The sequence below is a fragment of the Hyaloscypha bicolor genome (assembly GCF_002865645.1).
Source record: "Hyaloscypha bicolor E unplaced genomic scaffold K444scaffold_16, whole genome shotgun sequence".
NCBI lineage: Eukaryota > Fungi > Ascomycota > Leotiomycetes > Helotiales > Hyaloscyphaceae > Hyaloscypha > Hyaloscypha bicolor.
The window spans coordinates 409,285-433,905 of NW_020194518.1; the positions used below are offsets into that span (position 1 = coordinate 409,285).

Genomic DNA, 24,621 nt, shown 5'->3' on the forward strand with positions numbered 1-24,621 from the left:
GTAAGTTCTAATTAAGTCTATACTTCTATTTAAAGATTTAATAATAGCTAAGTATAATATTTTACCTATAAACTAATAAATAAACGAAGAATCTGAACCAAACTCTAAAATAATACTTGAGGTACTATACTAGCTACTAGTAAAATAACTAGATAGTAAAGCTTACTCTTATAGAATTCACATATAATAACTCTATATATTTAATAATAAAAATATCCCTATTCTATATCTTATATGAATTCTATTCTAGTATTAAACTATATATTAAGAATAACGTTCTAAAAGAAGAGGTACTAATAATATAGGAAAGAATATAAAGAATTTAAGTAAAACGGGAGGTACTAGAGAAATAATAGCAAGAAGTAGTAGATATATAGAAAAAGTACTATAATAAGAAATATATTAATAAAGAGTTTAAGATATATAATAAAGTTATATTTTATATAAAGAATATTTAATAGCTATAACCTAGTATAAAGCTAGTAAATAGATATCTCGGCCTCTTTAAAGTTCTAGAAGTTATAAGAATATATAGATAGGTATACTACTTGGAATTACTACTATTATATTAGATCTATAATATTTTCTATATTTCTTTCTTGGAATTATAGTACCCGTAAGCTAGTACTATAATAGAACTAGAGCCAGTCGAGATCGAGAGCAAAAAGAAATTCAAGGTGAAATCTATTATAGCCTATAGAGAAAGCAGAAAAGAAAGGAAATATCTCGTTTATTAGAAAGGCTACTTACTAGCAAATAATATATAGAAACTACTAAGTAATCTAGAAAATATAGCTCAAGAATTACAAGAATACTTGGAAAAGAGTAATATTATAATACTATTAGCTAAATAGAGATATAAAAGATAAATGCTTTTATTAGGAAACTATTAAAAAACCATATATTTATTCTTAGAAAAATCATATGAAAATTATTAAAAACTCTAATTTCTATACTCTATAAATACCCTATTCTTATAACTACTTTCTATTATCCTTATTATTATCCTTATTAGGATTCTCTTAAGAAATAAGTAATAAATTAGCTTATAAAGCTATTAGCTATTAGTAAGAAATAAGAAAGAAGTAAGCTTACTTAATACTAAAGAATATTAACTATATTATTAGAGTACTTTATACTTATACTAAGCTAGTAAGAATTACTTGACTTATTCCTTAAATTATTAGAGAAATTCATTAGCCTTAAATAATAGCTTTAATACAAGAAGTATATATAGTTTAATATAAAAGAAGAATAGTAATAGTCTTCTTTCTTTTAGATAAAGAATAGGGAAAATACTTATATATATTAATGGCTTAAAGAAGGCAGTTTAACCGTATTATATATATTTAAGGAATCTTAGATAGTATTAGAATAAGGAATAAAAGAAGGAATTTATAATTTATAGGATTATACTTCTTATTTTTAGAGTAATAGTAATTATATACTAAGTAATTATTACTTTTAATATAAGTAAGGTCGGGAAACTTAGTAATATTCTTGGAATATTAAAGATAGTAAAAGTAAATTAAGGATATAAAAGTATTAGCTAAACAGGTAGTAATAGGCTAATAAGTACTAAGAGAAGTATTTATCTTAATAAATAAAGAAATAGAAGAGGAAATTAGAAGGAAATTTAAATAAAGTTTAAATAAGGCTTAAAGAAGGCTTAAAAAAGAAAGGTAAGGAATAAGAAGGAGCTAGATATAGTATTATGGTTAAGGAAAAGGAAGATTAGTTAGTAGGAAAAGAGAGGCCTTTTTATAATACTCTTTTCCTAAATAGTAATTACAAATTCGGAACTGGCTCTATACCAGGAATATCCAGAAAATTCCAAAGAAAGAATTTATAAATAAACTAGAAGATTAGATTAACTTTTCCAAGCTCTTGGGCCTATAAAATAATAATTTATTTATAAATAGAGACTAAGTTAGGATTTACGAACTAATTAGGAAATCGGATAAGCTTTATATCTAATAATATATACTATATTCGTACTATCTTTATAAGAGGGAATTGCCAGAGGCAATTTACAAACTAGCTAGGAAGAATTAGTAAACTATATCCTTAACTCTATTATCTGGTATAATAATAGGGCAATTATAGGAAGTCTTTAGAGAAAGCTAGTAGCCAGGAAAGTTTTAGGGAAATATTTATAAAGCTATTTATAGTTTTCCCAGGCCTCTTGGGAATAAGAGCCCAGAGGAGGAATTAATATAATAGGTATATATAATAGTATATAGACAGGTATTAGATATTATAGATCTAGTTTCCTATTTTAGGTATAACTTATAATTAGAATTATATAGATTATATAGGATTTCCTAATTAAGTAAAGGGCTTTATATACCTAGCTAAGTACTAGGGAATATATAGAGAGATACTCCTAGCTTTAGAAGAGGCATTAATTAGTCTCTTATTAGAATTAATTCTTGGAATTAGTTATACTTACAAGTATTACTTTATAGCTTACTTACCTTAACTACTTATATATTACCTTGCTATTACGTGCCTTATAGCCTATTACTAGTATAACTAGTTATAAATAGTATATATTATGAATTCTAGCTATATAAATAGTTAAATCTAAAATAGTATATAAGAAAGGCAGAGAAATATTACTTAAATTACTATTATAGTACTAAAGGCTTAATTTATTAGTATAATACTAGTAATATAAATAGTTCTTAAAGAGAATCTTTACTAGAGCTATTAAGACTTAAAAACTTAATATATCTAAATTACTAAAATATTAGGGTATTATCTATATACTAAATAAGCCGGCTTTTAAAAAAGAATTATTATAAGCTAATTATAATAATTCTATAAATAGGTATTTTAATACTAGTAAAATACTAGAGATTCTCTAGAGAAAATACTTCTAGTAAAATATAAAAAAGAATATAAAAAACTATATTAGAACTTGCCTTATATATTAATAAACTAAAATAAAGAAATATTTATTATATAATATATTTAGTTTATTTCTCCTCTTTTCTAAGCTATAATAAGAAATTACTATAGACTTTATTATAGAACTATTTTTTTCTAGGTTTTATACTAAAGTATATAATTTTATATTTATTATTATTAATAAATATATGAAAATAGTATAATATATTCCAATTACTAAAGAAATCTCGGCTTCTGAATTAGTAGAGCTATTTATATATTATATTATTAAAGACTTTAGTATACCTATAAATATAATCTCTAATAAAGAATCTGTTTTTATAAGTAAGTTCTAGTTAAGTTTATACTTTTACTTAAAGGTTTAATAATAGCTAAGTATAGTATTTTACTTATAAACTAATAAATAAATAGAGAATCTAAACTAAACTCTAAAATAGTACTTAAAATATTATACTAGTTACTAGTAAAATAATTAGATAATAAAGCTTACTTTTATAGAATATATATATAATAACTTTATATATTTAATAATAGGAATTTCTTTATTCTATATATTATACGAATTCTATTCTAGTATTAAACTATATATTAAGAATAATATTTCAGAAAAAGAAATACTAGTAATATAAGAAAGAATATAAAGAATTTAAGTAAAATAGAAAATACTAGAGAAATAATAGTAAGAAGTAATAAATATATAGAAAAAGTATTATAATAAGAAATATATTAATAAGAAATTTAATATATATAATAAAGTTATACTTTATATAAAGAACATTTAATAACTATAACCTAATATAAAGCTAGTAAATAGATATCTTAGCCTTTTTAAAATTCTAGAAGTTATAGGAATATATAGATAAATATATTACTTGAAATTATTACTATTATATTAGATCTATAATATTTTCTATATTTCTTTCTTAGAACTATAATACTTATAAGCTAGTACTATAATAGAACCAGAACTAGTCGAGATTAAAAATAAAGAAGAATTCGAGATAGAATCTATTATAACTTATAAAAAGAATAGAAAAGAAAGAAAGTATTTTATTTATTAGAAAAGCTATTTACTAGTAAATAATATATGGGAATTACTAAATAATCTAGAGAATATAGCTTAAGAATTATAAGAATACTTAGAAAAGAATAATATTATAATATTATTAGCTAAATAGAAATATAAAAGATAAATACTTTTATTAGGAAACTATTAAAAACTATATATTTATTTTTAGAAAAACTATATAAAAATTATTAAGAACTCTAAAAACTCTAATTTCTATATTCTATAAATACTCTATTCTTATAACTACTTTCTATTATTCTTATTAGGATTCTTATTAGAATTCTCTTAAGAAATAGGTAGTAAATTAGCTTATAAAGCTATTAGCTATTAGTAAGAAATAAGAAAGAAATAAGCTTATTTAATATTAAAGAATATTAACTATATTATTAAAAGTATTTTATATTTATACTAAGCTAATAAGAATTACTTAACCTATTTCTTAAATTATTAGAGAAATCTATTAGCCTTAAATAATAGCTTTAATACAAGAAATATATATTATTTAGTATAGAAAAAAGATAGTAATAGCCTTTTCTCTTTTAAGTAAAAGATAGGGAAAATACTTATATATATTAATAGCTTAAAGAAAGCGGTTTAATTATATTATATATATTTAAAGAACCTTAAATAATATTAGAATAGGAAATAAATAAAAGAAATTATAATTTATAGAATTATATTTCTTATTCTTAAACTAGTAATAATTATATATTAAGTAATTATTACTCTTAATATAAGTAAAATCGGGAAACTTAGTAATATTCTTGAAATATTAAAGATAGTAAAGACGAATTAAGAATATAAAAGTATTAGCTAAATAGGTAGTAATAGGCTAATAAGTATTAAGAAAAGTATTTATCTTAATAAATAAAGAAGTAAAAGAAAGAATTAGAAGAAAACTTAAATAAAGCTTAAAAAAATAAAATAAGAAATAAAAAGAAACTAGATATAATATTATAATTAAGAAAAGAAAAGATTAGTTAGTAAGAAAAGAGAGACCTTTTTATAATACTCTTTTCTCAAATAGTAATTATGAATTCAGAACCGGCTTTATATTAGAAATATTTAGAAAATTCTAAAAAAGGAATTTATAAATAAACCAGAAAATCAGATTAACTTTTCTAAGCTCTTGGGTCTATAAAGTAATAATTTATTTATAAATAGAGACTAAGTTAAAATTTATAAACTAATTAGAAGACTAGAAGAGCTTCTTATCTAATAATATATATTATACCTATATTACTTTTATAAGAGGGAATTACTAGAAGTAATTTATAGATTAGCTAGATAGGATTAATAAACTATATTTTTAAGTTTATTACCTAATATAATAATAAGATAATTATAAGAAGTTTTTAGAGAGAACTAATAGCTAGAAAAGTTTTAAAGAACTATTTATAAAGCTATTTATAGTTCTTTTAGGCCTCTTGGGAATAAGAGCCTAAAGAAAAAGTTAATATAATAGATATATATAATAGTATATAAATAAGTATTAGATATTATAGATCTAGTTTTCTATTTTAGGTAAAGCTTATAATTAGAATTATATAAGTAATCGGAATTATATGAATTATATAAGATTATATTTCCTAGTTAAATAAAGTACTTTATAGGCTTAGCTAAATACTAGGGAATATATAAAGAAATACTTCTAGTTTTAGAAAGAAGTATTAATTAGTCTTTATTAAAATCGATTCTTGAAATTAGTTATACTTGCAAGTATTACTTTATAGCTTACTTATTTTAACTACTTATATATTACTCTATTATTATATATCTTATATATAGCTAATTTATTATTTTACTAATATCTTTTTAATATATTTATTATAAAAGTATTTATTAAAAGAATTAGAAATAATATAATTACGAATTCTTTTATAAATTATTAATTATAGGTTTCTAAAATATAAGAAATACTTTATTAGTTTCTTATCTAATATTATAAATAAGATTACCTGGCTTAATATAATATTTAGCTTAAATAATACTTGCTTTTTAGCTTTAATAATTATAGAAATACTATTTTCTATAAGTTTATTATATTAAATATAAAAATAAAACCTTTTTTTTAATATTATAGTATATAATTATAATATAGATTATTATAATTCTCTATTATAATTTCTTTTCTAGTAATATCTCAGATAGTATTAAGATTATATTAATTAGAAACAATTATTCCGGTATTATCTAATTAAATTATTTTAATATATTATATATATTCTTATTAATTACCTTACCTAAAAGCTATTATTTACTATTATTTACTAGCTACTTCTTCTTGAAATAGTTAATAATTTTAACTAAAAGTAATTTCTATTATTATATTATTTTATTTCTAAGATATTAATAAGCTTTCTAATATTTCTTCTTTCTCGAATTACTTTCTAAAGCCTCCGAGAACCTATTTATATATTTAGCTAATTTAATAATATATAAAGAATATTTAACTAATATAGACTATTATAGTATTAACTTCTATAACTACCAGAAATTAATTAACTAGCTTATTAAGTATATAAATCTTATTAGTTTCTTTTCTAGCTTTATATTATAATAGATTTTTAAAAAATTAATATTAATTCTTTAATTAAAGTAGTATTTTAATAAAATATTAATATTAGAATATTAGAAAATAAGGTTTTATATGAAATTACTAATATTTATTATATTAAATATCTTATATTAATATAAATACCTATTAGAAAAAAAAGAAAAAAAAGTATTTATAATTCTTATTTAATTCTTTAGCTATTAAATTATAAAGGCAATATAGCTTTATAATCTTAATAAAGCCCGTAATCTAATTATTTTTCTTTATTTAGTATTATATTAAGTCTAATAATAGTTTGAGCTTATAAGTAATATAAATATTATATATTTTATAAATGGCTTAATAGAAAATAAACCTCTTATTAAATGCTTTTTAGAATAGTAGTTATTATTTATTTAGGCTATCTAGTATATTAAAGCTATAAAGCCTTATTAGGAAGTTAATATTTAGGGATTTAAAGGCTAGTATTTTAAAGAATATACTAAGTAAGAAGATATATAAGCTAAGAATAAGTATTAAATTAAAAATAATTTCGGAAATAAAGAACTTATTATTTTAGTATAGTTAGTATAAGGAAGTAAGGCAAGTAGATCTATAGGAACAGAAGTATTAGATATATATATCTTTTATACCGAAATAGCCCTTAGTATACTTGCTAGTTAGCTTAATAAAGAGTCGAAAGCAGTCTGTATTCGGGTTCCGGATTAAGGTTAGCTCGAGATATTAGAAGCAAAGTTCTATTAGAGCCTCTGGTTAGTTATCTATAATGCCTGTAAGCTAGTAGAAAAAGATCTTCTAAATTCAAAGCTAGCTAATCTCGAAGATTATCTATATTATAGCCAGAAGTATACGGGCAAACTCGGCGAGATCTCTAATATATATTATTATACTCGCCTGCTTAGTATTATCGAGTTCCTTTTCTTTTACTATAATCTTAATTACCTAGTATCTCGTTAGTAATAGAGTTAATCCGGAGGAGGATTAGTAGGGCTACTTAGTATGACTTATATCTTGACCCTATTATTAGACTATCTTATTAATCTTTTTACTTGTCTCGAGCTTATATACTAACTAGTACTATTTCCAGAATATTTCTAGCAAGCTAGTATATCTGATTTCCGGTCGCCGCCGCTCCCTCTTCTCTTATTACTGGTTACAGACCCAGCTTAGGAAGCCATATAAGAACGGAGCATTAATCTTCTGGAAGTATTAGGTTAGATCTTTTTTAATAAAAGTATAATATCTAGAATAATGAGGTTAGTAAAGGGCCTTGGTACTATTAATATATATGATCTCTCTTACTAGATATAGTATTCCTTTACCTAGTCAAGCCGTTCCTATATCTTGGGGCTATATTGCTAGTACCGGAGCCGCTGTATATTGAGGTTTACTGCTATAGTAAGATAGTGTTCGGGAGGGTACCATACTTTATTATTAAAAAGTAATACATTATCGTCTATATCGTTATCGATCTCTGATAAGCTATCCGTATTAGCACCGCTCGTAATATCCGTCTCGTCGTCGTCGTCGTCGTCATTACTGCGGTCGAATAGGCTGTCTGTATCGGCATCCGTCGTGCTCTCGGTCTCGTTATCCGTAGACGGGAGATCTTTATTGTGTCGTGACCAGGCCATGACCCGCCAAAGAGAGCGTTGGCAGACGATGGGTGAGGGGGGAAGAGGCGTGGGGAGAGCGAATGACTCGTGCGAGACTCGAAGATGGGAGAGAGTGTGTAATCGATGGTGAGGGGAGGGTTTCGAGAATGAGAGTGTGGGGGTGAAGGGGAGCGAACGGCGGGGGGTGATGGAGAGAAAAGAAGAGGAGGGACCGGACGAGGGACGAGGGAGGTGATTAAATGCATTTTGGGCTGTGGGTCGAAGGGTCGCTGTTTTCTGGGGGTGCTCTGCTGAGTCCAGAAATGGAAAACAGAGAAGAGGATGAAGAGGATGGGCGCAGGGGAAGCTCAAGCGGCCGCATTAAATGCCTAAGGCTGCACCAGGCTGCCGGGGGTGTGGTGACCGGAGTTGGGGTACGGGAGTAGCGAGAGGTTGGTTAGCTGACCCCCAAAAGCAGCGCCCAAACCCCCCGAATCCAGTAGCTCGCTAACCGTCTCACTATATATAGAAGTAAATTATTTTAAGAACTTTATATCTAAAGTAATAAAAAAGCTTTAAAATAAAACATATATTATAAAAAATATAAAAAAAGATTATAATATTTATAAATATATAATAATAGTTATAAGATATATAAAAGCTATAGAAATAAATAAATTATATTAATAGCTTTTTTATATATAATAATTTTAATTTAGAACTTTAATTATATATTTCTATTTTAAATAAAAGAATACTAGTATTAGAATAATTTAAAAACTTAGCTAATAAATAAGAAATATAATAAGATATAATTATAATAAAATATTTTTATAATATTTTAATTTAATTAGTTTTATATTTTAATACTAAAGATATAATTTCTAGATATTTATAAAATAATAATTATTAAAATACTATTTCCGAATTTCATTTTTATTAATTCTATGTGATGTGTGCAGGGTCGCACGTGACTTAAGGGCATGTGACGAACCTCGGATATCGCGGGTGTCGATCAGGGAGTTCGGCAGCCCTTCGATATCCCAACCAACCACTGTTTACATCATATGCATTAGGCTTATAAATCACTAATTATATATATGCCATCGGAGCCTCCTATTTAGAGGGGGCTTCCCTGGACCTCACAGGAGGGACAGAGATTAGTTCTGTACTGAATTTAACACTGTGGTTTCACAACACACTGATTCATTCTATTGTCTTATTGCCTACCAACAAACACCTCACATTCTAGTAATAGTAATAATTTTAATAATTTTAATAATTTTAATAAAGAAATAATACTAATTATAAATAAAATATAAGACTTTTTTATTATTAAAACCCAGATATTTCTTTATAATAATATATAAAGAAAATAAAGAAAATAAAACTTATTTTAAATAAAAGTATAATAAGTAATAATTTTATTAATATTACTAAAATAAGAAAACTAATTTAATATTTAATTATATTAATATATTAGAAAATTATAGAAATAAATATAAAAAGAAATTAGAAAATAATAAATATATTATTATAAAAGAATTTATTTTTCTAGACTTTCTAGTAAATAATATATAATTTCTATAAAATAAATTCTATTTAGCTATTTCTAATAATATTAAATCTTATATTTATAGAAATTATAATAATATTTTCTTATTTTATTTCTAGATATTTCTAGATATTTATATTAATACTAATATTATAATAATTCTTGAATTTATAAAATTTATTATAATAGGAATTATTAAAATAATTTCTTATAAAATTAAATATAAAATAAACGAGATTTCTTATATATATAATTTAAATTAGAAAAGCTAATAAAATTAGCTTATATTAATATAAGATATATATATTTTATTATAAAATAGAAATAACTAAAAGATTATAAAGAAGTTTTTTATAATATTTTCTAATTTATATTTTTTTAAAGAAATTCTAAATAAAATTATATTTATAAAATAAGTAATTTTTCTTATATATATATATATTTAATATAATAAATAACTAAAAATATTTTAGTAAAATCTTTATTATAATATAAGTTATAAAATAATTAAAACCGGGCCTATTTCTTAATAATAAATTTCTTTAATAAATGTTTTTAATTATTAATTACTAAAATTTTATAATTATTATAAAAATATATAATAATTTAATTATAAATATTATAATTTTTTATTATATTCTTAAAATAATATATTATATTTTTCTAAAATTAAAAATAATAATTCTAGTTTAATATATATTAATTCCGGAAAATGAAATATATTTCTTTTAAAAAAGCTATATAAATATAAAAAAATATAATTCTAAATTATATTAATTTTATTAATAATATAAATATTTTTTAGAGCTCTAAATAATTAAAAGAAAATAAATCTAATAATTTTATAAAAAACTAATATAAACTTAAAAGAACTTTAATATAATAAATAATATAAGTTTAATATTATTAGTATAGCTATTTCTTTAGAAGTTATATATATAGTTATAAGATATAAAATACGAGATATAAGTAATAGAATATAAATAATAAAATATAAAATATAAAATATAATTATATAATCTTATATTTTATTAGTAACTTAACTAATAAACTAGATTTCTTTAGGCTTAATAAATTTAGAAATTATATATTAATATTATAATATTATAATTTCTATTTCTAAAAAATAACTTTACTAATTTATATAAATAGTATTTTATAATTATATAATAATATATAATAGGTATATATAATAGTATATGGATAGGTATCAGATATTATAGATCTAGTTTCCTATTTTAGGTAAAGCTTATAATCGGAATTATACGAGTAATCGGAATTATATAAATTATATAAGATTATATTTCCTAGTTAAGTAAAGTGCTTTATAGGCTTGGCTAAGTACTAGGAAATATATAAGGAGACGCTTCTAGCTTTAGAAAGGGGCATTAATTAGTCTTTTATTAGAATTAACTCTTGGAATTAGTTATACTTATAAGTATTACTCTATAGCTTATTTACCTTAACTACTTGTATATTATTCTATTATTACATGCCTTATATTCTAATTAATCTAACCTTTAGAGAGTAGTTTATTATGAGGTAATTAAGCTATTAATAGACAAAATATTAATAGCTAGAGTATTAACTAGGAGAAGCGCCTCTACTATTACTAGAGTAATTTAACTAGGTATTTAGGGAAGCGCCCAGTCAAGTACTCTTTATATTACCTAATTAGGAGAAGGAAATAGAACTCAAATATTTCCAGAACTAGTAAGTAGAATAATAATAATAGAGAAATTAGCGGCGGCTCGCTATTATATTACTAAGTTAGAAATAGAGATATAATAAAGAGAAGATCTAGAGAAGCTAGAAGCTTAGATCTATTATCTTAAAAATATTCGGATATCCGGTATAAAACCCGTTATATCTCCGGTAATATCCTTAGTTTAGAAGGCTTCAAAAACCCGAGAACTATTTACTTACCGGGAAAAGAGTATTAAAGAAGTCCAGGACTTCTTCTATTAGGTAGAGTTAAAATAGTATAAAGATAGCAGGATTACCTAGGCTACTAATATAGTAAAAGTTATATATTATACTTCCTATTTTAAGGATATAGCCAGGAATATCTGGAAATATAAGAAGTAATTAATAAGTATTAATACTATAAATTGGGAGACCTTTATTAAATTTATAAAGGATTTTATCTTAAATCCGGAGAACTATAATAATAATACCCTTATTAAATTCAAGAATACTAAATAATGGCCAGGCTAGAGTATCTAAAGCTTTATGTTTTACTTAAATAGCTTATTAGATAACTTGAGATATACGGGTTTATTATAAAAGCGGAATAACTTATTTAGTAATTTGAGATAAGAGATTCGGGACGAGATTAATTATTAAGGAAATATTTTATAAAAAAAAAGAAAAGCTTATTTCTATAGCTATAAGAATTAAGAATAATTTAAACCTATTTACTTAATAAAAATATAATAATAAGCTAATAGAATAATAAAAGAAAAAAAATAAGAAAAAAGAAAAGGGAAATAATAAAGAGAAATAGAAGAGAAATATATTCCTATTATAAGGTTTATAAAACCAGGGTAATAAAGATATAATAATAGGGTTTAATATAATACCTATATTAGGATCTATAAAACTAGATATAATTTGCTTTACTTACTAGAAAAAGGATTATTATATTACTACTTGCCCTAATTAAGGGAAACCGACTTATTATAACTATAATAAGTCTGGCTATAAAATATATAAGTATTTAGAACTAAAGAAGCCAGGAAACGAATATATCCTGTAATAATTATACTTATTTATATTATAGAAAATAAGGCCCCTAAAATAAGAATAATAATTAAGATTATTATTAAGATAATAAAAAATAAATAAAGAATTAAAGTATTAGTAAACTCGAGTATAAAGGCTAATTATATAAAGAGGAAATTAGCTTTAGATATAGGTATTCTATTAATATTAAAAGTAACTTCCTTATTCTTATTAGAGAAAAAGAGGATCTATTTATATAGAAATTATATTCTTGGGATTATTATTAAGAATATACTAGGGAACTAAAGAAAGGCTAATATATACTTTATATTATATAATTTTAATCTGAATTATATTAATATAATATTTGAATTCCTATAGTTTTACTAGATTAATTTCCTAATTTCCTTTAAAAAAATAATATAAAAATACCAGATTTAATTATAAAAAATTAAAATTCTAAATACTAGAAAGTTTACTAAAGTAGTAAAGTATAAAGTATATGTTTTTCTATTAATTACCTATTTTATAATAAATAGCTAAAAAATTATTACTATTATTACTAATAGGATAGCTATATTTTCTAAGAAGTATTAGGATCTTTTCCAAGTATTTTCTATAAAAACTATAGGTATATTACCCGATTATTATATAATAAAGTATTATATAGATCTAGAACTAGGGTTCTAATTACTATATAGTTCTATATATACTTTATTAAAAAGAAAGCTTAAAGTTCTTCGGGAATATCTTAATACTAGTCTAGAGAAGAAATAAATCTATTATTTTACTAGCCTAGCTAGTATCCTAATTATATTTATTCTAAAGAAAAAAAGCAGCCTATATTTATATATTAATTACCGGAATCTAAATAAGATTATTATTAAGAACCAAATACTATTATTACTTATTAGTAAGATTATAAATAGGCTTTATAAAATAAAGATATATATAAAGCTAGACTTAAAGAATATTTACTATTAGTTATAAATACGGGAAAGTAATAAGTAAAAAATAGTATTCCGAATATACTATAAATATTTTAAATACTATATTATATCCTTTAGATTATCTAATACTCTAGTAATATTTCAGATATATATTAATTATATAGTAGTAGGCCTTATAAATATTATTTATATAATTTATCTAGATAATATTTTAATTTATTTAGAGAACCTAGAATAGTATATAATAGTAGTCTAATATATACTCGAGTAATTATAATAATACTAGCTTTTTATAAACTTAGTAAAATGCGAATTTAATATAAAGAAAATAGAATTCCTAAAGTTTATAATTAGCCCAGATAATATAGAAATAAAAGCTAATAGAATTATAGCTATTAGGAAATAGCCGGCTCTAAAAAATAATATCCGAGAAATTCAAGTATTTCTGGGTTTTACTAACTTTTACTAGAGGTTTATTTATAAATATTCTAGAATAATAAAAGAATTAATTAATTTATTAAAAACTAGTAAAAACCTATAATATTATTTTAGCTAAATAAATAAGATAAATAGGGCTTTTAAGAAGCTATAAATTATATTTATAATAGTACTAATTCTTTATTATTTTAATCTAGCCTTAAAAATTTATATAAAAATAGATATTTTAGGATTTGTAATTATAGATATAATTTCCTAGCTTTTTAGTAAAAAAGTAAAAGCCAGGTAATACCCTATTATTTTCTATTTAAAAAAGATAACTATAATTAAGAATAGATATAAGATATATAATTCTAAACTCTTAGCTATTATTCTAATATTTTATATTTAGTAATATTATCTAGTATATATCTAGTATACTATTATTATTAAGATAAATTATAATAACTTAAAATACTTTATAACTAAGAGAAAACTAAATAGTTAATAGATAAGATAAGTAAAGAAGCTAACTATTTTCGATTTTGTTTTAGAATACCGGCCGGAGTATAGTAATTTTATTAATAAGCTATTAAAAAGGCCAGATTTTATAGTAAATATAAATAAAAATACTTTATTACTTATATTTTATAATAAGCTATAGAATATAGAATAGAGAGCCCTATAAATAGTAGTAATAGGATACTATACTATTCCTATAATACTATAATTTAAGGCCTAGGAAAAAGGAAGTAGGTATTTCTTAATTAGTAAAATACTAAGAAATTCCGAAAAAGAAGTCTATTTTAGTAATAAAGTAATACTAGAGATATTACTACTTGAGCCTATTACTAGTATAGCTAGTTATAAATAATATATATTACGGATTCTAGCTATATGAGTAGCTAGATCCGAAATAGTATATAAGAAAGATAGAGAAATACTATTTAAACTACTATTATAGTACTAAAGGCTTAATTTATTAGTATAATACCGGTAGTATAAATAGTTCTTAAAGAAAACCTTTACTAGAGCTATTAAAACTTGGGAACTTAATATATCTGAATTATTAAGATATCGGGATACTATCTATATACTAAATAAGCCGGCTCTTAAAAAAGAATTACTATAAGCTAACTATAATAATCCTATAAATAGGTATTTTAGTACTAGTAAGATACTAGAGATTTTCTAGAGAAAGTACTTCTAGTAAAATATAAAAAAAAACATAAAAAACTATATTAGAACTTGCCCTATATATTAATAAACTAAGGTAAAAAGATATCTACTATATAGTATATTTAGTTCGTTTCTTCTTCTCTTTAAGCTATAGTAAGAAATTACTATAAACTTTATTATAAGACTATTTCCTTCTAGGTTTTATAGTAAGATATATAATTTTATACTTATTATTATTAATAGATATATGAAAATAATATAATATATTCTAATTACTAAGGAAATCTCGGCTCCTGAATTAGTAAAGCTATTTATATATTATATTATTAAAGACTTTGGTATATCTATAGATATAACTTCTAATAAAGAATTTATTTTTATAAGTAAGTTCTAGTTAAGTTTATATTTCTATTTAAAGATTTAATAATAGCTAAATATAATATTCTATTTATAAACTAATAAATAAATAAAGAATCTAAACCAAACTCTAGAATAGTATTTGAGGTATTATACTAATTACTAGTAGGATAACTAGATAATAAAGCTTACTCTTATAAAATTCATATATAATAACTCTATATATTTAATAATAAGAAGTTCTTTATTTTATATATTATACGGATTTTATTCTAGTATTAAACTATATATTAAGAATAATATTATAGAAAGAGAAGTACTAGTAATATAGGAAAGAATATAGAGAATTTAAGTAAAACGGGAAGTACTAGAGAAATAATAATAAGAAATAGTAAATATATAGAAAAAGTACTATAATAAGAAATATATTAATAAGAAATTTAATATATATAATAAAGTTATACTTTATATAAAGAATATTTAATAGCTATAACTTAATATAAAGCTAGTAAATAGATATCTCGGCTTTTTTAAAGTTCTAAAAATTATAGAAATATATAAATAGATATACTACTTGAAATTATTACTATTATATTAGATCTATAATATTTTTTATATTTCTCTCTTAGAACTATAGTACCTATAAGCTAGTATTATAATAAAACCAGAACTAGTTAAGATTAAGAGTAAAGAAAAATTCGAGATAGAATTTATTATAGCCTATAAAGAGAATAGAAAAGAAAGAAAATATTTCGTTTATTAGAAAAGCTACTTACTAGTAAATAATATATAGGAACTATTAAATAATCTAGAGAATATAGCTTAAGAATTATAAGAATACTTAGAAAAAAGTAATATTATAATACTATTAGCTAAATAAAAATATAAAAGATAAATGCTTTTATTAGGAAATTATTAAAAACCATATATTTATTCTTAGAAAAACTATATAAAAATTATTAAAAACTTTAAAAACTCTAATTTCTATATCCTATAAATACCTTATTCTTATAACTACTTTCTATTATTCTTATTATTATTTTTATTAGGATTCTCTCGAGAAATAAATAATAAATTAGCCTATAAAGCTATTAGCTATTAGTAAGAAATAAGAAAGAAATAAGCTTACTTAATACTAAAGAATATTAATTATATTATTAAAAGTATTTTATACTTATACTAAGCTAATAAGAATTACTTGATCTATTTCTTAAATTATTAGAGGAATTTATTAATCTCAAATAATAGCTTTAATATAAGAAGTATATACTATTTAGTATAGAAAAAAATAGTAATAGTTTTCTTTCTTTTAAGTAAAGAATAGGGAAAATGCTTATATATATTAATAGCTTAAAGAAAATAGTTTAATTATACTATATATACTTAAGAAACCTTGAATAGTATTAGAATAGGAAATAAATAAAGAAAATTATAATTTATAGAATTATATTTCTTATTCTTAAACTAGTAGTAATTATATATCAAGTAATTATTACTCTTAATATAAGTAAGATCAGGAAACTTGGTAATATTCTTGGAATATTAAAGGTAATAAAGGCAAATTAAGAATATAAGAGTATTAGCTAAATAGGTAATAATAGGCTAATAAGTACTAAGAAAAGTATTTATCTTAATAAATAAAGAAGTAAAAGAGGGAATTAGAAGAGAACTTAAATAAAGCTTAAATAAAGCTTAAAAGAGCTTAAAGAAGCTTAAAGAAGGCTTAAAGAAGAAAGGCAAGGAATAAGAAAAAGCTAGGTATAGTATTATAATTAAGGAAAGAGAAGATTAGTTAGTAGGAAAAGAGAGGCCTTTTTATAATACCCTTTTCCTAAATAGTAATTATGAATTCGGAACCGGCTTTATACTAGAAATACCTAGAAAATTCCAAAGAAGAAATTCATAAATAAACTAGAAGATTAAATTAACTTTTCCAAGCTCTTAGGCCTATAAAGTAATAATTTATTTGTAAATAGAGGCTAAGTTAGGATTTATAAACTAATTAGAAGACCGGAAAAGCTTCCTATCTAATAGTATATACTATATTTATATTACCTTTATAAGAGGAAATTACTAGAGGCAATTTACGGATTAGCTAGGCAAGGTTAGTAAACTATATCCTTAAGTCTATTACCTAATATAATAATAGAGTAATTATAAGAAGTCTTTAGGGAGAACTAATAACCGGAAAGGTTTTAGGGAATTATTTATAAAGCTATTTGCAGTTCTCTTAGGCCTTTTAGGAACAAGGGCCCAGAGAAGGAATTAATATAATAGGTATATATAATAGTATATGGATAGGTATTAGATATTATAGATCTAGTTTCCTATTTTAGGTAAAGCTTATAATCGGAATTATACGAGTAATCGGAATTATATGAATTATATAGGATTATATTTCCTAATTAAGTAAAGTACTTTATAGGCTTGGCTAAATACTAGGGAATATATAGAAAGATACTTCTAGCTTTAGAAAGGGGCATTAATTAGTCTTTTATTAGAATTAACTCTTGGAATTAGTTATACTTACAAGTATTACTCTATAGCTTACTTACCTTAATTACTTATATATTACCCTATTATTACATGCCTTATATAATACTATATATTTCTAGTAAACTAATATTAATTAGTTTATATATATAAATTAGATAATAAGAAGAATTAAGCTATATTTATTTAAGATTTAGTTTCTTAAAAATAAAGCTATTATTTTATATTAAAAAGAAAATAATTATTAATTACTTTTATTTATAATTCGGTTTTATAAAAAGAGAAAAATACTTAATTTTACTAAAGCCTAACTAAGCTATATTAAAGAAAGGAAATAATAGTTATTTTTACTTATAATTTGGTTTTATAAGAAAGAAAAATACTAATTCTTACTAATTACTAAATAGTTAATTATTTAATTATTTAACTATTTTATAAAACTACCTTTTTTATAAAAAATTACTTTCTTTATTATTATCTAAATACCTAAAGCTTTTAAGCTTTAGAACTATTAAGTTCTTCCGAAATCTTAATATTTTATTCCTTGAATTTTACTTTTTAAATTTCTTATTATAAACGAAATTTTTACTTTAAATATAATAATTTCTATTTATTTATCTTATAAATTATTCTTTTTTTTATAAATCTACTTTTTTTATAAATTACTATATCTCGAACCGGATATAAGCCTATAAAATATATAATAGTAAAACTTATTATAGTAAATAATTTCTTTATTAAACCTATTTAATTTAATTATTTTATATTTATAAATACTAATAATTTCAAGAAAATAGTAATAAAATAGAAATATAGAATTAATCTAGATATTACTATAATATATAAGATATCTGAGTTTTTAAATACTAAGCTATTTTAATATATTTTCTATAAAATAGTTAATAATAATTTTTAAAAGCTATTTAGATATAACTTTAAGAACTTTACTTATTAAAAGAACTTTAATAAGCTTAAACTTCCGGAGATATTATATTTATATAAGGTTCTTTAATATAGTAATATATATATATATAATAAAATATTAGTATTTTTATTATTATAACTATTTTATTTTCTATTATTAAAGAAAATATATAATATATCTAAATAAACGAGAATTTATTAATAGCTAGACTAGATTTTATTAAGAAACTAATTCTATTAGGCTTTATTATTTTTATTAAGAATAAGTATCTAGAATTTATTATTTTTAATATTCCTATATTATTTTTAATATTTTTATTATTATATTTTATATTTCTATTAGATTTATATATTAGTATAAAAGCTTTAAGAATAAATAATATACTTTTACTAGTTCTATTACTTTTACTAGTTCTATTATTATTACTATAATTATATCTAAATATTTTCTAAATACTTTTAATTATAAGACTTATTAGGAAAATTATTAAAATTTATATTAAAGAATAAAAATATAATAAATCTAATAATAATTTTAATTATAAACTTATTATTTTTCTTAATATTTATTAATATATAAAGCTTTTATAAAAGATACTAATACGAGCTTTTCCTATTATACTAAAGAAACAAGCTTAAGACTATTTCTATAATAACTAGCTCTTTTAATATATATATAAAAAGGCTTATATTAATATTTATAGCTTTTTTAAAAAATCTAAATTCAAATATCGAAATTTAGATATATAAAATATTATTATATTAACTTTTATAATAGCTAAATTTCCAGAAAAAATAATATTTGAGATTATTTAATTACTAATTAATAAACTATATTAATTATAGTATAATTTTATATCTAATTTATAAAATATTAAATTCTTTTATAATAAAGTTATTATTTCTTATTAAGGCTTCTAAATATATAAATATATAATCTCAAACTCTGTTATAAATCTCGACTAGCTTATTAATAAGCTTTAGTTATTTATTACTATATATAAAAGCAAATAATAAGCTAATTCCGAAATCTTTTTTACTAATTAATAATATTATTTTTAGAATTCTTTAAATTATTATTCTTTTAGAAATTATTAATATAAATCTAGTTATAATTTTAAACCCCGTAATAATTATTTCAAGTCTTATAATTATAATAATTATATCCTAAAATTATATTTTATATATAAGAAACCCGAATATTACTTATAAAAGTATATATTAAAGAAATATGAAACTAAGAAAACTCGATTTAGAAATAGAAATATTTATTAGTTCAGATTTCGAAATATTTATAACTTTAATAAATACTTTAGTAATACTTATATATAATATATTACTAAAGCTAAAAGTAAAGAAAATAATAAAAATAATAAAAATAAACTAATAAATAATACTTTTAAGGCTTTATTAGTAAAAAGAAATAAAAAAAAGAAATATTATTTAGATTTCTATTTTATTTTAATTAAGAGCTTTTTAGCTACTTCTATTATTCTTGCTTTACTAATAACTATAGCTAATATTCTTATAAATAATCTTATTTTTCTTTTTCTTATATATTAAATAATAAGCAAAAACTATATCTTAAAGCCTATTAAATCCTTAATAGAAAATACTTAGACTTTTATAATTAATAATATATTAAGATATAATACTTACTACTTTTATAAAATTATAATTAATACTAAAGCTTTTAGATATTTAATTACTAGTTCTAACTAATTTCAAGCTTTCTAATAAACTAATAATAGTATTAAACTTAATAAAATTACTAAAGATTAAGTTAATATCTAGTTTAGTATTAGATTTATATTTTCTATTAGATTTATAATAATAAATATACTAATTAGATAAGTATAATTTTATATTATATTTTTAAAAACTCTATTTTTATTTAGCTTAACTAATATAAATAAGCTAGAAGTTTGCTTTAATAATTTTACTAATTATCTTATTACTTTTATTAGAAAATATATATTTATAATATAATATTTCAAATACTTTTTCTTGTTTTAGAATATTATATTATAAGGCTTTATTTCTAAATTCTTTACTTATAATTTCTGCTTTTTTATAGAGATTAAATTATAATATTAATATAAAAGCCCTTAAATACTTTATAAAATATTATAAATAATACTAGAAATATAGCTAATTATCTAAATAATTTAAGTTTAATCTAAGAAATAATATTAGTTTTAATTATTTTATTATTATTAATATTTTTTATATTTCTAGTAAGCCTATATTTTATATTATTAATAAAGGTATTTAATATTAAACCGGCTAATAGCTCTAGAATATTAGTATAATATATATTTAAAATATATTTAAATAATACTAAATTAATAACTATTTAGATTTTCCTAATTAAATTATAATAAATACTAGAAAATAGTTTACTAATAAAAAGTTTATTTAGCTTATAAATATTATAGGAATTAAAATTAAGATTATTTTTATAAAATCTTATAATTCTATTAGAATTATAAAATACTATTATAATCTAATATATTTATTTTATTATTATAACTAAAATTAATAGAATTAATAAGAATACTATATTTCAAATAGCTTTTAAAGCTATTAATAACTTTATAAAACCTAATAATATTATTTTAATTATTTTAATTTATAGTATTTTATTTCAAATAACTAAATATAATATTCTATTATTTATTATATTATAGTAATTAGTAATATTTAAGAAAATAATAATAGAAATTTAAAAGCTTTAAGCTAGATATTAAATTATAAATACTTTAAATACCCGAAATAGTTCTAGTATTACTAATATTTATAAACTATTCCTGAATTTAAATATTCTTATTTAGTATAAAAGAAATACTAATTAATCTAGTAATTAAAATAGATTATATAAGCTAGTAGCTATTAATAAAAAGAACTATATACTAGTTCTATTATATAATAATATTACTTTTTATAAAACTTTTATAAAACTCTTTTATATAAAGAATATTAAAGTTATTATTAATAGCTCTAAACCTAAATCTATTTCCGAATCTAATAATAAAACTAAAAGTAATATAAATATAATTTCTTTTACTATTTCTGCTATTTTACTAAAATATAACAGAAAACGCTCTTATAAAACCCCGGATATTATAGTATTTCTATAAAATAATAAACTATATAAGAATTTCTATTAAATTAAAATTACTAGTTTTTTTTAAAAAAAATATTTGAGATTATTTCTAGATCTCAAATACTAAAGAAAATATATATTTTTAACTCCCGGTTTATTAATAAGATTAAGAATAAGAATATAAAAAAAGAGCTTAAAAAGTTAAAACTAGTTATCTAAGCTTATAATAATAATAAGAAATATATAATATTAATATAATTATTTATTATTTAATATATTAGCTAAAGAATTATTTTTAATATTATTATTATAATAATAAATATTATAGAATTATATTTATATAATATTTTATAAGCTTATATTTAATTAATAATCTTATTTAATTATAATTTCTATATTAACTTATTTTATAAACTTACTAAAGAGCTAAATCTAAAAAATAATTTTATTCTAAAAATTATAAAACTATTATATAATATACTAGAAACTAAAAACTACTAGTTTAAAACTTATTATTTTTATTATATTAATAAGCTTTCTATAAAATAATTAACTTATAATTCTTATTTTTTCTATAATAAATAACTTTTTAGAATTATTAGCTTTTAAACTAATAATATCTTATTTATTAAAACTAATAATTTTATAAAAGTAAAATAACTAAAGCTTTAAAAAGCTAAGTTTTTAGCTAAAGAATATAAATCTCTTATTTTTAATTATAATCTCAAGTTTAATAAAGGTATTATTTATATAAATATTACTAGAATTATTCTTATATAAAAATATTAATATAAAAATCTTTAAACTATTTTTATAAAAAATACTAGTATTATAAATAATAAAAATACTATTTATTAAAATCTCTTTATTAAGAACTAATATATTATCTAATATACTAGAGAAATATATATTATATTAGTCTATTAACTAGAAGCTTTATATAATTTATTAATTATTATTTAAATTATTAAATTTTTAAAAACTAATATAAAGATATTTAATAAATATATTTAATAATAAATTAAGAATATTATTAGAGAATTAAAATTTATAAAGCTAATAAAAAAGTTCTTATATTTAATTATTTTTATAAATACTTTATTTATAAATAATAAAAATCTCTTTTCCTAAATTAGATATATTTTAGTTCTAATAAATAGAAATAGATATATTAATATTATTTATTAGTTCTTTATTAAATATAAGAGAATTACAAAAAGTATTCTAGCTTCTAAATTCTATAATATAGCTTATAGCTTTAATATAAGTACTTTAATTAAATCTATAATTAATAAAATACTAGAAATAGAATTATTATTAGTTATTTATATAAATTTAAAGTTATTATATAAATACCTTATTAAATTAGATATTATTTAAGAGAAATATCTTTATTAAATATATAAATAATAAAAGATTATAGAAATTAAATAAATTAAAAAAGAATTAAATTTTATTAATTCTATAATAAAATTAAAACTATTAAATATCTTTAAATACTATATTAATATAAATACTATATAATTAAATATAGAGAAATAAATTAAATATAAATAAATTAAATATAAATAAATTAAATATAAATAAATTAAATATAAATAAATTAAATATAAATAAATAAATTAAATATAAATAAATTAAATATAAATAAATTAAATATAAATAAATTAAATATAAATAAATTAAATATAAAAAAATAAAATAAAAGAATATATATAAAGATTTTTTTTATATTTAATATCTAGATATCTAGTATTTAAATATCTAATATCTAATATCTAAGTATCTAATACTAGGCCGGATTAGGAAATTAAATACCTAAATATCTAGGTATCTAGATATCTAGTATCTAAATATCTAATACTAGACTAGATTAGGAAATATAAATATATAAAATAAAAAAATATTATAGAAAAGGAAATTATATATAAAAAACTATAGCCTTTAATATATAACTAAAATCTTAAAAGTAATATAAATATATAAAGTATTTAAGAAATCTAATATTAGATCGAATTAGGAAATTTATATATAGTTAAAAAAAAGTATTATTTTCTATTTTTTGCGTTTTTAGAAAAGTTTTAATATTAATATAGTTATAATTATTAATAGTTATATAATATAGTTATATAATATAAAAATAACTAAAAATAATAGAATATAAATAATAAATAATAATTATATAATCTTATATTATATAAATAACTTAATTAGTAATTAGTTTTTATTAGGCTTAATAGATTTAGGAATTATATATTAATATTATAATATTATAATTCTTATTTCTAAATAATAATTATTTTACTAATTTATATAAATAATATTCTATAATTATATAATAGTATTATATATTTCTAATAAACTAATATTATAATAATAAAAGATTTTAAAAAAGTAATATTTAAACTTATTTAAATACTAATTAATAATTTATATAAATTATAATATAGCCTTATTTTTATTTTATAGAATATTAAATTCTTATATAATAAGATTATTATTTTTTATTAAAGCTTATTAATATATTAATATATAATTTCGAATCTTTTTAATAAACTCGGCTAATTTATTAATAAACTCGGCTAGTTTATTAATAAACTCTAATTATCTATTATTATTTATAAAAAAAGTAATAAATTAATACTAAAATCTATTTTACTAATTAATAATATTATTTTTGAAACTTTTTAAGCTATTATTTATTTAAAAATTATTAATATAAATCTAGTTATAATTTCGGAACTTATAATAACTATTTCAAGTTCTATAATTATAATAATTA

General features: G+C 19.5%; 1 protein-coding gene across 1 annotated transcript; it reads right to left on the bottom strand.

The window, feature by feature from the left end:
* Nucleotides 1-7,869: 7,869 nt before the first annotated feature.
* On the bottom strand, nt 7,870-8,335 carry K444DRAFT_607840 (uncharacterized protein). Its single transcript, XM_024879251.1, has one exon. The coding sequence runs from the start codon at nt 8,171-8,173 to the stop codon at nt 7,898-7,900; it is 276 nt and encodes a 91-aa protein (XP_024742182.1). The 5' UTR covers nt 8,174-8,335; the 3' UTR covers nt 7,870-7,897.
* Nucleotides 8,336-24,621: the final 16,286 nt, after the last annotated feature.

Excerpts from the sequence above, each read along its gene's own strand:
- K444DRAFT_607840 (XM_024879251.1), bottom strand. The coding sequence starts at position 8,173 with ATGGCCTGGTCACGACACAATAAAGATCTCCCGTCTACGGATAACGAG.